At 41.6% G+C, this 14,204-nt stretch overlaps 1 protein-coding gene across 3 annotated transcripts in view; it reads left to right on the top strand.

Moving 5' to 3' along the window:
- Positions 1 to 9,370, top strand: part of ZBTB44 (zinc finger and BTB domain containing 44) — a 36,725-nt gene extending 27,355 nt beyond the window's left edge. For 2 of the 3 annotated variants that reach the window (XM_017809772.1, XM_017809771.1), the window contains exons 5-6: positions 1,854 to 2,154; positions 4,192 to 9,370. In XM_017809772.1, coding sequence (XP_017665261.1) covers positions 1,854 to 2,154; positions 4,192 to 4,474 — 584 coding nt within the window. In that variant the 3' untranslated portion in view covers positions 4,475 to 9,370. The remainder of the gene's footprint in view (positions 1 to 1,853; positions 2,155 to 4,191) is intronic. The other variant, XM_017809773.1, reaches the window with a different exon arrangement.
- Positions 9,371 to 14,204: the final 4,834 nt, after the last annotated feature.

Raw genomic sequence — 14,204 nt, 5'->3', positions numbered from 1 at the left:
TGCAGGACAACTGAATTGGTTTGCTAATCAATTTAGCTCCTGCAGATAGTACAGAGGTTTGTGTGAATGCCTCCTCTGAGCCTTGATCCCCAAATTGATGCATTCATTTTGATTTGTAACCAAGCTTGAAATCTCAGTGTCTTTGCTATTGGTGTTTTCAAGACTTGTCAGCATTATCTGACAGTAGCATTGACATTTGAATGAATAAAGGGAATATTGAAGAGTTTTTCCTCTTGGGCACTAAACCTCATGGTTTAGCATCTCCTGCTTTGAGCCTGACTCTTACTTGCACACACAGGATGTACCATTTTGGGGCAGAGCAACAACTGTCAAGGTATAATTTTTTCCCTGTCAGCAATTATTTGTCAAATCTCTTCAAGCAAGATGACCATATATGTGTTTAATATTAAAAAAGCAAACTCTGTGGGCATATCAAATGTGAAATTATCCAAAGCCTGTTGTTAAAAGTCTGACAGCAAAGCATCTCTGGCCAACCTGTCAACTGGGAACCCCTGGGCAAAGTTGGGAGAGATTTTTACTGTTTTAGAGTGATTAACATGCAAAAGAAACTCTCAAAGCTTGTAAATGTTGGAAGTGTTTTCTCATGAGCAAAATGACTGAAGAGATTTTCCTCAAACTACCAGAGGAAATAGATGCCCTTGGACAGTAGGAGAGCGTGAAAAGTTTGAGCTCCACCAGCCCATATTCTGGTGTATTAACTTGTTTTCACATGCTTAACAGGGCATTTCAGTGTAACCTTAACTACAGCTTTCTCTGTCTAAAAGCCCCAATTAAAAGTTCAGCTCCTGCTTTGAACATAAGGAAAGCAGAGTGAAAGACCTGGGAAATAACAGCCCGGGCTGATGCACATTGAGCCTTTTGAAAAAACCTTTTTTATTCCTTGACAGCCCTATTATGAATAGAGCTCCATATTGCAGATTCTTGGCCTCATGTTTGGATTTCCCCACTTTCTGGAGTTCAGACTTTTTATTAAATCTGAAGGTTTTGGTGGTTCAGACCATTATGTTGTAATACTTCTGTTTGGGTGTGATTGCACACTCAGCCACTGCAGCATGTTGCAGAGCTCGTATGTTTTAGGGTAAGAAATGAAAAATGAACTAGTAACTGAATTTCTAAATTAATACAAGAAAAGAAAAAGAGGGGCATGAAGCTAAATTGTCTTAGAGAGCTGTCTGTCATGCAAAGTTGCTGAAAATGCTTGTATAGCAAGGTTCCCACGCGATATAAAGGCTGTTGCTTCCCCCTTTTATCACCATTCCTGCTGCATTACAGGGGCATCCGTGTGCACACAGTCCCCCTGTCAGAACACTTCTCTGAGGCCAAAGGCAGCCAGAGAAAAACATTGCAATTAATTAAGGTTAGGCTGATAATTGCATTGTTGGGAAGCAGTCTGGCACAAGAATCTCCTGAGATCAAAGGAGTTCAAAGGTGGTTTGAGATGGCAGCGGCATCAGATCCATGTTGGCTGTGCCTCAGGGTCTTAACCATGTGCTCAGTTTAAACCGTGGGGACGGAGACTATGGAGGTCACAGTTAGGAAATGGAGAAAGTTAGGTTGGAGAACCCTGTAGAGGGTTATCCACCTAAAGATCGTCTGAATTGCCATTTGGAGCCAGTTGCAGCAGTATCTAAACAGAGATTGATGTTGCTCTGGGCTGGGCTCCTTAAGTCCTGTTTTTCTAGGTTGTTTCAAGTGCAGCTCCATCCTCATTGTTCCTGCCATTTTCAAGTTAACCAGGGAATCTCTTCCCAAAACAGGGCTTCTCTGAGAGCTGCTGTAGAATTCCTGAGGTGGTTCCAAAAGGTGACATGTCTGTGCTCTCTCTCCCACAGGCATTAAACCCTTTCAGTGTGACCGCTGTGGGAAAAAGTTCACCCGCGCTTACTCACTCAAGATGCATCGCCTGAAGCACGAAGGTAAACGCTGTTTCCGCTGCCAGATATGTAGTGCCACTTTCACTTCCTTCGGGGAATATAAACACCACATGCGGGTTTCCCGGCACATTATCCGCAAGCCTCGGATTTACGAGTGCAAAACATGTGGCGCCATGTTCACCAACTCTGGAAATTTAATCGTTCACCTGAGGAGCTTGAACCATGAAGCATCAGAGCTAGCAAACTACTTCCAGAGCAGGTGAGGTGCACAGCAAAAACCTAACAGGGAAACTTGCTTTTTTTTTTTTCCTTTTTTTCTCCTTTCCCCCCCGCCCCAAATCATCATTTCCTGCTTTCAGGGCAGCCTGCTGTGCCTCTCCTCAGGTTGCCAGCTAATTCCAGTCAGATTGATTCCTGTGCCACTCTCGGTTGTGTCTGATCTGTCTTACAGCATGTGAGCTCTATAGGAGGGCACTGAAGAACCCAGGGATATGCAGAGGATGCTTCTGAGCTACTTAATTTCTCTTTTCAATAGTATCTATGGCCAGGCTAATGGTGTGAAGCCATAGTGTTCTATACTACAGCATCCATGGAGTTCTGTAAATAATTTTCTATTTAAAATCTTGTACGTAGCCTGTTCGCTTACATAGGGCACAGATTTATTGCTTCATTGTAAGTACTTGCTTGATATTGTGGAAAGATTGTATGACTCCATACCCTCTTTCATTTTCTAGGTAACATTACTAAATTATTAGACCAATAGGGCTGGCAATACTAAGGACCACTTGAACATTTTCTATCAGGGCACAAAAGACTGGGCATATCTCACAAATGCACTTTGCTAAAGACTGTGAAAAGGGTTCTGAGGCATCAGACCAGCACTGTATTCTTTTATTGATATAAATATATTAGTTGGGATTTGAGATATAAAATACAAAAGTTGGATGAGGAAAATTGAAGACAAAGGTCTCCCAGCTCTTAAACCTATAGAGAGTTGATCATTTATAGAGTTTCACTCTACAGAGAGAATGCAGCTTGGTATGCGTAAGTCATCTGCCTTCAGCAGCACAAAAGAAGTATATTCTAAAAATTACAGCATCACAGTCCCACTCTTCCTGATTTCCAGACATTATTCTTTTTCCCCTACAAAACATTTCAGTATTTTGTTCTGTTTGATTAACTCAAAGGTGACATAGGATGAAAACATTGCAAAAAAACCAGGAAAGCTTGTTACTGCTTTTTCCAGCAGAATATTGTATAAAAGTTCAAGTGCTTCATATCTGTGGGTTTACGCAGTTCTTGTTCTTGGCTCTCGGGCCAAAACCAGAGCAAAAACTCTGGTTGTGGTAAGCACTGCATTGTCAAATTAAAGTCAGATTAAAGGGTGTGATTTTAGCTGCCTATAGCCCTTCCTCCAGTTTGAATTGACAAACACCAGTTTAGCATAGTTGATTGTGAGTTTGAGTTGAAGCAGTGAATGCTGCTGTCATTTAAGGACTGCTTTTAACTCGATTATTGCCCGGAGGAACCAAAGCATACAAACACGCATATATGTAATATATATATATGTTTGTCTCAGACTTCATGTCTGGTGTTGAAAATGTGCAAAAAAATTTTATTTTTCATATGTCCTCATGCCATGAAAATACTACTGGGGAGTTTGGTAGGTTTTCTTTGGATCCACTCAGCCCTCAGCTGGTAAAAGTACGTTACAGAAGTGTTGTCTTAGGAGTGAAAGGGGAAAGAGAGGCAATTCCGTGCTTTTCCTGGCACTGTGATGTGTTGGCATCACAACCTCCCACTGCAGCTCTATCTTCTGCAGAGCCCTTGCTGCTTCCAGCCTGTCCACTCCAAAGGAAATGCTGCTGCTGGTCTAGGGTGGATTTACCTCTGAGGTGGGAAAGGCCCACATTTTCCCACTGCTGAACTCATTTTTGCTTCTATTTTTAAAGGCTGAGTGCTCCGTTTCTTCAGTGAGGTTTTCAGTGCCATGTGATGTTCCAGACATTAACTTTCATTCTCATCAAGGTGATACAGTCTAAGTAACAAGAAGTTGCTGTGTAGGAAATACAGCTGCAAAATAGATGCCATTGAATAAATTCTCTGTGTGTAGAAATGAGAAGCAGGTTATAGTGCTTGGGGGAGCGTGTCACTGCCATATTCTTGCAGCAGTGTGAAATGAACATCTTTGTTCTCAGTGTGTAGCTTGTATGATGTAACTGATACAAAGAAACTGATACTGCTGATGTTTGTGTGAGAAATGACATTTCTCTTCTGTCCTTTGCCCCTCTTCTAGTGACTTCCTAGTACCGGACTACTTAAACCAGGAGCAAGAGGAGACCCTCGGGCAGTATGAGCTAGGGGAGCATGGCTTTGAAAGCAACTCTTCTGTCCAAATGCCTGTCATTTCACAGGTGTCGTCAACTCAGAATTGTGAAAGCACTTTCCCCTTGGGGTCTCTGGGTGGGTTGGCAGAAAAGGAAGAAGATGTGCCAGAGCAGCCAAAGACTAACGCCACTGCTGAGGCAGCTGCAGGTGACCCTCCCAAATCGGAGCTGTCATCCATCACTATCGAATAATTCATGGCTTGGTTTCACTTTTGTTCTTTGGAAAGTGCCTGTGTTTGGTCCTGTACATTTTAATTTAATATTTTTAAACAAAAAAAGCGGGGAGATTTTCCCCTTTTTACTTTGTAAGCTACGCTTTAAACAGGAAACTGCAACAGATGTTTCATTATTTTTCATGACTGAATGATCACTTCTGTGAAAATATTTAAGACTGATTGCACAAAAAAAAAAAGATCTTGTCAGAACATCATGGAAGCTGTGATACACTTCTAAAGAAGAACAACTGATTCAGATCACTTTAACTATTCCTTCTTCCACAGTTAGAGCAGCTCATTAAGTTTCTCTTGCTTCTGCAGACCCTCTGGTTAAAGGCAAGAAATCAGAGGAAACCTTTTTCAAATGACAAACAAAAGGATGCATTGGAAATCATGATTGAAAAGTTTTGAGTGTATGCTTTAATCTTGTGCATAAAAAAATGACACTTCCTATCTGTGCCTGCTGGTTTTCAAAACTCTCACTGTGCCCCTGTGCTTGGCAATGGTGAGTAGTTTTGAGACTTAACAGTCACAGACTTCTTCAAAACACGTTATCCCTTCCCATCTCAGATTAATCAGTTTTCACAAACCAAGTGAATCGTGCCAGGTGTCCCTACTTCTTCTATTCCAGTGCTTTTAGAAACTACTTGATCAAATAGCCTGTCCAGATCTGCCCAGCCAAGGTTAGTGGAAAATGGTGCATCAGGAATTGGGGATCATGGAAAAGGTTGTATCCATGCAAGCCTGACAAGTATCTCCTGACTGGATCTGTAGATGGGGAACCATGTAGGAAAATGAAGGTTTTCCCAGATTATTTGCAGTTCTGATCACTTCCTCTCCCATATACACTGTATTTTTACTAATCTGAAAGCTAGCTAGAGAGAGTTTACAGATGGCAAAAAGTTAACTCTTTTGTGCATTATTGCACATTTTTTCATTTCTACAAATGCATGTATAGTTTCAGAGACTTTTATTAGCCTGTTTTGGACAAACCAAGCAATTTAATTCTCTTTAAGGCCAACTTTCTAACCAACAGGGGGTTATTTACAAAAAGCCTATATAGCAATGATGAATTGTTCCTGTTTCAAAACACTTTAAATCCTTGCCAACTCGGTTTATTAAAGGCCATTACTCTAGCTACACACACAGCCCAAGCAAAGCAATAAATTGAAAGATTTGCAATTTCATTTTTCCATATTTAGAAAAAGCTGAAAATTCAAGGTGTGGGATTTTCAGAGCAGTGAGTCTTGTTTTGTCAAGGCTGTTTGGACTCCAGTACTGCTTTGAAACCTAAATTAGGAAGTCCATTACGAGATTTGTGGTTTTTCTTAGAGCTTCTGAAGTTCACTCAGTGTTTGATGCCAAATGCCAATGGCCTACAGATGACATGCTGAGTGAGTAAGTATTGCTTGATCTTAGTATTCCAGAGGCATGAAATACTCCCTTAGTTTTAAGTCTTATTTTTTGGAAATTGTTATTTTCTGTCCGGATTTGTTTTATGCAAACACAAGGAGGAAATGAAACCAGTAGAGAAAGGTTGCTCCTGAAGAAACACAAGACACAAAAGTCGTATTAATTGCAGATCAATTTGTATTCAGGCAGCTTAGGCAGCTCTGATACTCTCTGGGTCCAAGTTCTTTCTATTAATAGCCAACTTTTGTGAGGAAAAAAGTTTATTGACTTTTGGAAAGAGCTTAAAGGGTTTCAGTGACTTTAGCAATTTTTCTCTGCTGTGTTTTAGTTAAAACCCACATATTTTACTTAAATAGAGCGAAAGCCATTGGGATTTAAATACTTTCCAAGTTGCTGGAATGAAGTTCTCCCCCAGATAAAGGGTGTTTTAGAAACATGCTGCAAATTCAGTCTCGTGTGTCTACCTTTGTGAGGCTTCTCAAAAGGGCTTGAAGGAGAAATGCTTTTGCTGGGCAGCTGTCCTGGGAATTAGTCCAGTCCTGGTGATGGGCTGAATTTAAAGACCATTTCTCTTCCACTTCTGATTTCTGTAACTGAGAAGCCAGTGAGATGAGACAATGCCTTTTGCTGAGCTTTATCCTGAATTACAGGGCTATGACACTGAATTCAAATACAGAATTCGCTTCTTTTTCTGACAAGTATTATGCAGGTAACTGAGAATCCTTTGTGATTCTGAAAAGTGCTTCACCAGAACCACATTTCTTAACTGCACAGATGTAACAATCAAAGGTGGTCAGATATAAGGTGGTATATATTACCTTCTGTTAGAATCTGATAATTTGCACCCATTAAGTATTTTAGTAATGAGTTCATTGGGGAGGAGGTGAGCAAATACACAAATGACATATCTGGATATTGGATTTTTAAGACTTAAAATTTTGAGTCAGAAGGCAAAGTGCTTTCTGAATGCCAAAGAGAAGGGGAAAAGTCACAAGCTTTTGTAGCTCTAATGTGTTCTTCCTTGGAAAGAAATGAGGATAATTAACCCTGTGGTATAAGGCAAGACCTGGGGTTCACTGTTATTGCACTAGGTGTTAGATATGATCTTCTCAACCCCCTAATCTCTGGGTAACATCTTCATTTAGTTCTCACTTTTCTGTCTGGTTCAACTGGAGGAACAACAGAGTTCTTGGAGGATTTTGCTTGGTTGGCTTAGAATTGAGTTTACATGTTAATTATCCCGTTTGTAATTGTTTCTTGTTAATATCTCTTTTCTCCATAGAAATGAACACAGTTTAAATGCAAATACCGTTTTATTTCTCTTCCCTAACTTGTTGGAAGTGTTCAGTTCTTTGAAATGCTGGTGTTCTTCACAAGAGAGGTGTAAAAACAGGACATTTTAAAACAATCTCTGCTGCTACTGTGGTTAGATTCCAAATAGAGCGAGAGGGATACCTAACTAAGCTAGAAAAAACTTGCCTTAAACTACACTTGGGATTAAAGCTAAAGCATCAATTTCTTTTATTACATTGTCAGAGTGTTTTGAACTCTGGACTGCATTTTCTTTTGTCTTCTTTCTTTTCCTCCCCCAAACGAATCCATTATTTCTGCTTGACAAGGGGCCCAGGAAATTGGGATTGGAAGGCACCCTGGAGGTGATGTAGTTCAGCCTCCTGCTCAAAGCAGAGTCAGCCAGGAGTGGTGTTTGAGCTGGAGTTCAGTTGTCAGGCTCACAGAGACCATGGGCAAGTCTCTCATACTGAGAGATCAGTAGACTCAGTTCTTGAAAATGGTTCTGGGTTCACGTGGATCTTGAGTCTTAAAGGTGTGAATTTAAACTTTTTAAAAAAGAAATAGCTGCCAATGCAGTCAGATATATTTTATAAGACTATGATCCCTATATGTCCTTTGCAGGATATGATTTTATTCGTTTTTAAGCTATGGTTTAAAGTTTTTATATGAGGGCTTCAGTCACTTCTTGGTTGCTGGTTCCCTCTCCAGCCCAGGGTGTGAGAGCTCTGAGACAGTGCTGGTCTCTCTCTGAGACAAACCAGGAAGCATTTTATATGCAAAATAAGCTTTGTGCACCCTGCAGGGATGGAGAGAATGCAGATGGAGGAGCACCTGCTGCTCCTACATCCACCACAACTTCCCCACCATCAGAGTATGGAAAATAGCTAATTTTCATTCAGCTCAATTATGTTGGAGTTTTGCTTACTAGGTGAAATGAAGTTTTGGAGGGTTCTCATCTCCAGTTGCAGACATAACAAATCCCATTACATCCTGATGACAGATAAGAGGGTTCAAGGCCAGACAGTACCTCGGCCCCATCAGAGGTGCCTGGTGAATACAGTGGGTTCCAAGTATTTGAGGAAATGTACCATAAAAAAAACACAAATGTGAATTATTTTAATGCAACAGTAGTTACTGCTCTGGGTTTTTGTTAACTCAACGTGTGCTATCACAGGAACTCAGTGTCCCACAGGTCTCAGCTACAAATCTGGTTGCACTAATTAGAAAAAAGCAGAATCTGATGCTGCCAGCCTGTGTGGCAACTGTTCCTACAGTCTTCCTGAGGGTTGCTGCAGTCCCCAGAAAGTGATTTCGGTTCACCATTCGTTCAGCTGATGCATGCTTTGATATTCTGCCCTGTAACCCTGGCTTCACCGACTCCTTGGACAGCTTCTTTGCCCTGTTCCTGCAGTGCCTTCACTCCAGGTGCTGCCCTGTGGTGAAACCCTAAAAAGGGAAAAGAGGAAAAAAATGTGAATTAAATTATTGTTGGGCTTCTTTGTGCATTTTAGTACCAGTGAAACCCCCTTAACTGTGCCAGTCTCCAGTCACCAGCCGTATATCCAGTCATCTCATCCACAGTACAGCTTCTCTTGTTGATGCTGGTCACAGCTTGATTACTTGGCATGTTTATTGACCTAACAGACTTGGGTTTTGGGTTTTGGTTTTGTTTTTTAATGTATACGATGTTTAAATACACTTCACATTTTATATAATACTATCTGGCTATTAGTATTTTTCAGGAACCATAGTTCTTGGTGGCTATATATATTTTTGTGACTTTTTTTGTAAACTAAGTGCCGTTTCAACGTTACAATCATTTTTAGAGTTATTGTAATCAATGTGAATATCATGTTTTTTCAGATCTGTTCTGAGCCTGTAGTGTTTGCTTTGTGATCATATGTGTAATGTATATATTCTGTATAGTTACATTGTATTGAAATACTAGCTTGTTTGATATAAGAAAAGTATGTATTGGGTACCTTTTTGCTAGCCTGGTTGTTTAATCTTTAAAAAAAAATGTTCCAAAATACAAAAAAAAATAAAAATCTCCAAACTGGTCCCATTATAGGTCAAAATTAAGGGGAAGAAAAACTAGTTTTGAGTGTCTTTGGATAGAAACATGAAGCTAAGATTTTTCATTAAAATATTAATGTTTTATGGAGTATATCTTTGCTTTGTGTCGTTCTTTAACTCTGCCAGAGTTTGTCTTGCAGTACAACAGAGTAGTTTGGACCTTTGGTTAGAAGGTGCAACTCTGTCACTAGAACTAAATTCTCTTACACCTTTTGGTTAGAATTAGTCCCAAAATAGCTGATTGTGAGGTAAACTTGCTGGTGTTGAAGCTGCCACTGGGAGGACGGTAGTTTGAAACACAACATTAATAAATTATTGGAGAAGTTAGATGAGTAAAGAGTATTAAGAATAAAGTGCACATTTCTGTTTCCTTTCCAATGTGTATTACATTGCCTTCTGCTCATGTTCCCTTTTAGGCTGAGCTCTGCAAAAGCTCAGCCTAAAAGGGAACTAACTGGGTGTTACCAGTGGAAAGCCAAGAAGGAGCCTAATCAAATTAGCCAGAGCAGAAGATGTTTGGAAGGACAGTAGACACTCATCGTGGTGGCAGCTGTGAGCTTCAAAACAGTCCTGAAACAGCCCAGACTCGTGGGACTTAAAATCCACCTCTGCTGTTCCTGCAACTCTTGCAATTAAATTAATTTGCCTCCTACAGACCCACCTGGAATCCCTGCTGGATCAGCATTCAGGGAAATGGGAGGTTTGCCACTGCTTGGCTGAAGGGATAACTCTGCCCTGCACCGGGTGAATGCCAAGCAAGCTGAGTGATCAATACACCAGCAGCCAAACTGTGAGGCTGGAGAGGATGAAGTGTGAGAGGTAAAGGCTTGTTGGGTCTCCCGTAAAAGGAAGAATTTTGATGCTTTGAAGCCAGCCCCAGTTTGGAGACTGCAGTGATGCTTAGCAGAGCATCCCAAATTAAAGATTAAATTCCAAATTAAAGCCTGGCTGAGTGTGGATGAACACACCATCCCAGAGCTGAGCCAGGGCACACCTTGGATGGATGGTGAGGTCTGGGCTGGTGACTCCAGTGGGTTTTTCCAAAGCACAGCCACATGTTTAAGTTTAGTGTGAAACATCTTTTAGCCATCCTGGACAAAGCAAATTGACACTAGTGAAGCTTTTTCTGTGGCTTCCTCAGAGCATTTAAGCATTTTATTCCTGACAGTAATGAACGAGTATTTGTTTAGCACAGATGAGCTGAGACTGAACTCAGATACCGAGAATGTGGTGGAGCAGGGACCTGAGTTCTCCCAGGGCTTCCTGCACCATTCCCATGAAAATGAAGCTGCTACGAGAAACCTGGCTAAAGCATAAAGTGCTTTTCACAAGCATTTCCAGAGTAGTGAGTAAACTGTCATCACCACTGTTAGAGCAGAGATTGCTGTGAGACCTGAGCAAGCAGAGGAGGGGAAAGTGTGTCCATGTTAGAGCCTTGCTTACAGCCCAGAGACCTGGGGTTCAGTCACTGGGGGGGCTGGGATCTGTTAACACTGATTTTTCAGAGGAGAGGGACTCTTAAATAGCAGTTTTAGCAACAGTAACGCCCGATTTCCTCAGCTGCCTTTCACAAATCCTTGAGAAACAGGCCACAACCACCCAGAGTGAGATCCCTGTGTTTGGAAACCACTCTGAGGGCTTGAGTTAATTGCCTTTGAGCGGGAGCTGCCCTTGTCTCGGTCACAAGGTCTCAGGTGAAGATAAGAGAGCAACTCAAGGGGAATCTGTTTGTGTATCTCACTTGAACCTTTACCTCTAGTTGTTGAAGTCTGAACTCTCCAAATTTTGGAATTAAAGACTTCAACAGAGTTAAGCTTTGCTTAACTGTTAATTTGAGTGGCTATGCTGCTATCACTGACTCTTACACACTCATTTCAAACACTACTGGTTGCATTTCTGTGGGAGTATCTTTAGGAATACATCCACTGCATCTGGATAAACTGTATTCCCAGTCTTCCATATGCCTGCAGAAACCTAGGTGCTTTGAAATCTGTGTTTTGTAAAGCTCCCATCATTCAGAAGGTAACAGTTGTTCTCACCCTGTACTGCCTGTTACCCTGAACACGCACACTCGATCTGTATGTGCTCATCCAGAAGGAATTTCAAACAACTAACATACAAAAACATCCATTGACCAACTCTTTCCTTGCTGCTTCCCTACAGGAGCAGCTGATATTTTGGTTAATTCTCAGTTTAAACCTCCAGCAAGAACCTTACTTTGCTCCTTTTTAGCCCTTACAAACTGCTCTTGAGTTTGGAGTGGAGAGACATGATTTCTCATCTCTAAAGCTTTTCCACAGGGAGGCAGGACTGATGGACAAAATATTAATAGTAAGGAGCAGATCTATTTTGTGGTCTTGAGAGGTTTTGGTTTTTTAGGAGGGAGTGATGGTACTTCAGTATATTTTTCTCTTCATGTAGACTCTGACATTGTCGACACTATTTCTAAGAAAAAAACAATGTCAACCACAAACAGATTGCTCTCAAGTATGAAGGAACATCAAAAAGTATGGGCAGTATTCATTTATGCCAAAAAAGTACCATCCTTAATTATTTGTTGGCTTAAAGCATTTCTGTCTGCAGTGCAGAATGGCTTTCAAATTACCCTGGGCCCAAGAGAGCTTGAGTATGCCTATGGCATTTGTGCCTCTGGAAAGACAGAAAACTAATGGTGAAATAAATCACCTGAATTCTTTGGAGGCAGGGAAGGAGAAGTTTCCCTCCCAGGTGAGTACTGCTCTGAGTCAAAAGGGATAAGCAATGTTGGAGAGGAGCAAGGGCACCAGGATGTTTGTGAGTGGTAGAGGAGCTGACTGTCAATTCCAGGATCATTTTTGTGTGTTTGAGTGCAGAGACACGAGGAGAAATGATCACACAGGGTTTGCTACTCCATCACTGCAGGGTAACAGTCCACTGGCTTCAGAAGAACAAGGTAAATTACAATCCCAGGCTGCCAAAGCATTTTAACAGTCTCCAGAAATTTAAATTGCTCCTTAAGAGCTTACCCATTTTGTGAACTTTTCATTTGCCAGTAGCTTCTCTGACTCAGCACAGTGTATTTTATAGCCTGTGTATTAATGGGGTGCACAGGACTGGTTTTGGAGAGTTTCTGCACATAAACAGACCCTTGTGCTGTGTAAAACAAAGCTGTAGAGAAAAGGCACCAAAGCACAAGACTAATGGACAACAGAGCTCAGAAAACCAAAACATCTCTCCAGGGCAGGACTTCATCTTCCCACAGTTTCAACGAGAAAAATCACAGAAATCCTAACAAACCCTTTTATATAACTTCAGTGTGGCAGTGATCGGGTTCAAGGCTGACGTGACAGCAATTCTAAACAACAGTTATCCAACTGCCTCGTTGATTGAATTGAAATTAATATAGAGAAAAGAAGGAGCTAAACAGAAAGAAATGGCTTTGGGTTGAATTGTTATGCCTGAAAGAAATAAAAATATTGCTCAGGTCAGCGTCTTTTTCAAAAGTGAGCCTGAGTCCCGGCTGAAAAATCTCCTTAAGAGCAGACAGTGAATCGCTCTTAAAAATTCTCTTTGTGCTAGAAACAGAATTATGTTTATCTTCTAAGGCTTTTACAGCTCATTTTTTTTAATCTGACAGCTAATTCAGTATTTTAATTTCTCTCAAGTTCATTAAAACTTCTTTGTAATGACAATTTCACAGTGTATCACTGGGTATTGTGATTCCAGTGTCGCTGATTCACACCGTGGAGAAGGCCCACGTACACGTGTCCATCTACATCATTCCCTCCGCTCTCCATCTGGCAGGCGTGGGGATGTTTCAAGTGGAGCTGGAGGCAGCATCTGGCATCCTGGAGAGGAATGCTTCCTTAGGGTGAATGCTGTTTGGGAGGGCTTGGATTCATGTGAGAGAAACCTGGAGAATCCTTAGCCTTGCTGTGCTGGCACAGCCCAAGCCGTGCCTAGATCCACAGGAGCTGGCCCAGCTCATTCCCTCGGATCTCTAGGATGAGGCAGGATGTAATTACTGCTCATACAGTAATGTTTTTGTGCAGACATGAGCTAAGCTCCTGGAATTAATTTGCCATTGTGAGGTAGGTGTATCAAACCATGCCAGAGTGGATCTCTTAAGAATCACGGAGGCTTTTCTGCTTCTCCAGCGCTGGAAGATTCCCTATAGAAGGTTCCCTGCCCATTGCAGGGGGTTGGAACTAGACCATCTTAAAGGTCACTTCCAAGCCATCCTGTGAAACTCTGAATTTCTCCTGTTGATTCAGGGAATAACACATCCAGGGAGATATGGGGGGTAGGAATTAAACCCGCTGTTTCCTTGCTCCTCCTTACCTTTTTTACTCTGAGTATTAGGAGTCAGAGGAGTCTCAGTTGCTTCCAGAGAGAGAGGAGGAAACAGATTTTGGAGGCTCCTACACAGGATGGGTTTGCTACATACACCTCCCACTGATGTGTCCTAGTGTGAGTCATCCAGGGAATTCACTACCCTGGATGCAACAGGGTCAGGCAGAAAAGTGCCAAAGGAAACCATTGGAACAGAAAACACTGACTATTCATACACAATGCTCAGCTGCCACGAGCCTTTGTGCTGGATCCACACCAGGTTTGCCACAAGTAGATGTTGGACAGGGGCTTTATCCCCAGTATTCTTGTTGTTGAGGGGGAAAAAAGGTGATATTGAAGCCACCTGCCTTGTCTGTTTAGTTCCCAAGGCCACTTGTTCACATTGATGTTTTCTGGGTGTTACATGTTGCCTTTGGTGTGCTGTAGGTGACATTAAAAGTGCAGTTTCTGTAGCTTTCTTGTTGTCCTTTCCTTTCCTGCTTTCTTCCTTCCATCTCTTGTGGATTCTAAACCAACAAGGAAAAAGTGAAAGCTCACATGGCCTCTGACATCTCTCCAAGCCAGAAATAAAGCACTGGGAGGTTAAATTTGAT

Source organism: Lepidothrix coronata, unplaced genomic scaffold (assembly GCF_001604755.1).
Source record: "Lepidothrix coronata isolate B3197 unplaced genomic scaffold, Lepidothrix_coronata-1.0 Scaffold27, whole genome shotgun sequence".
NCBI lineage: Eukaryota > Metazoa > Chordata > Aves > Passeriformes > Pipridae > Lepidothrix > Lepidothrix coronata.
The sequence above is the reverse complement of the archived record's forward strand: the minus strand, read 5'-3'. Positions and strand labels throughout refer to the sequence as shown.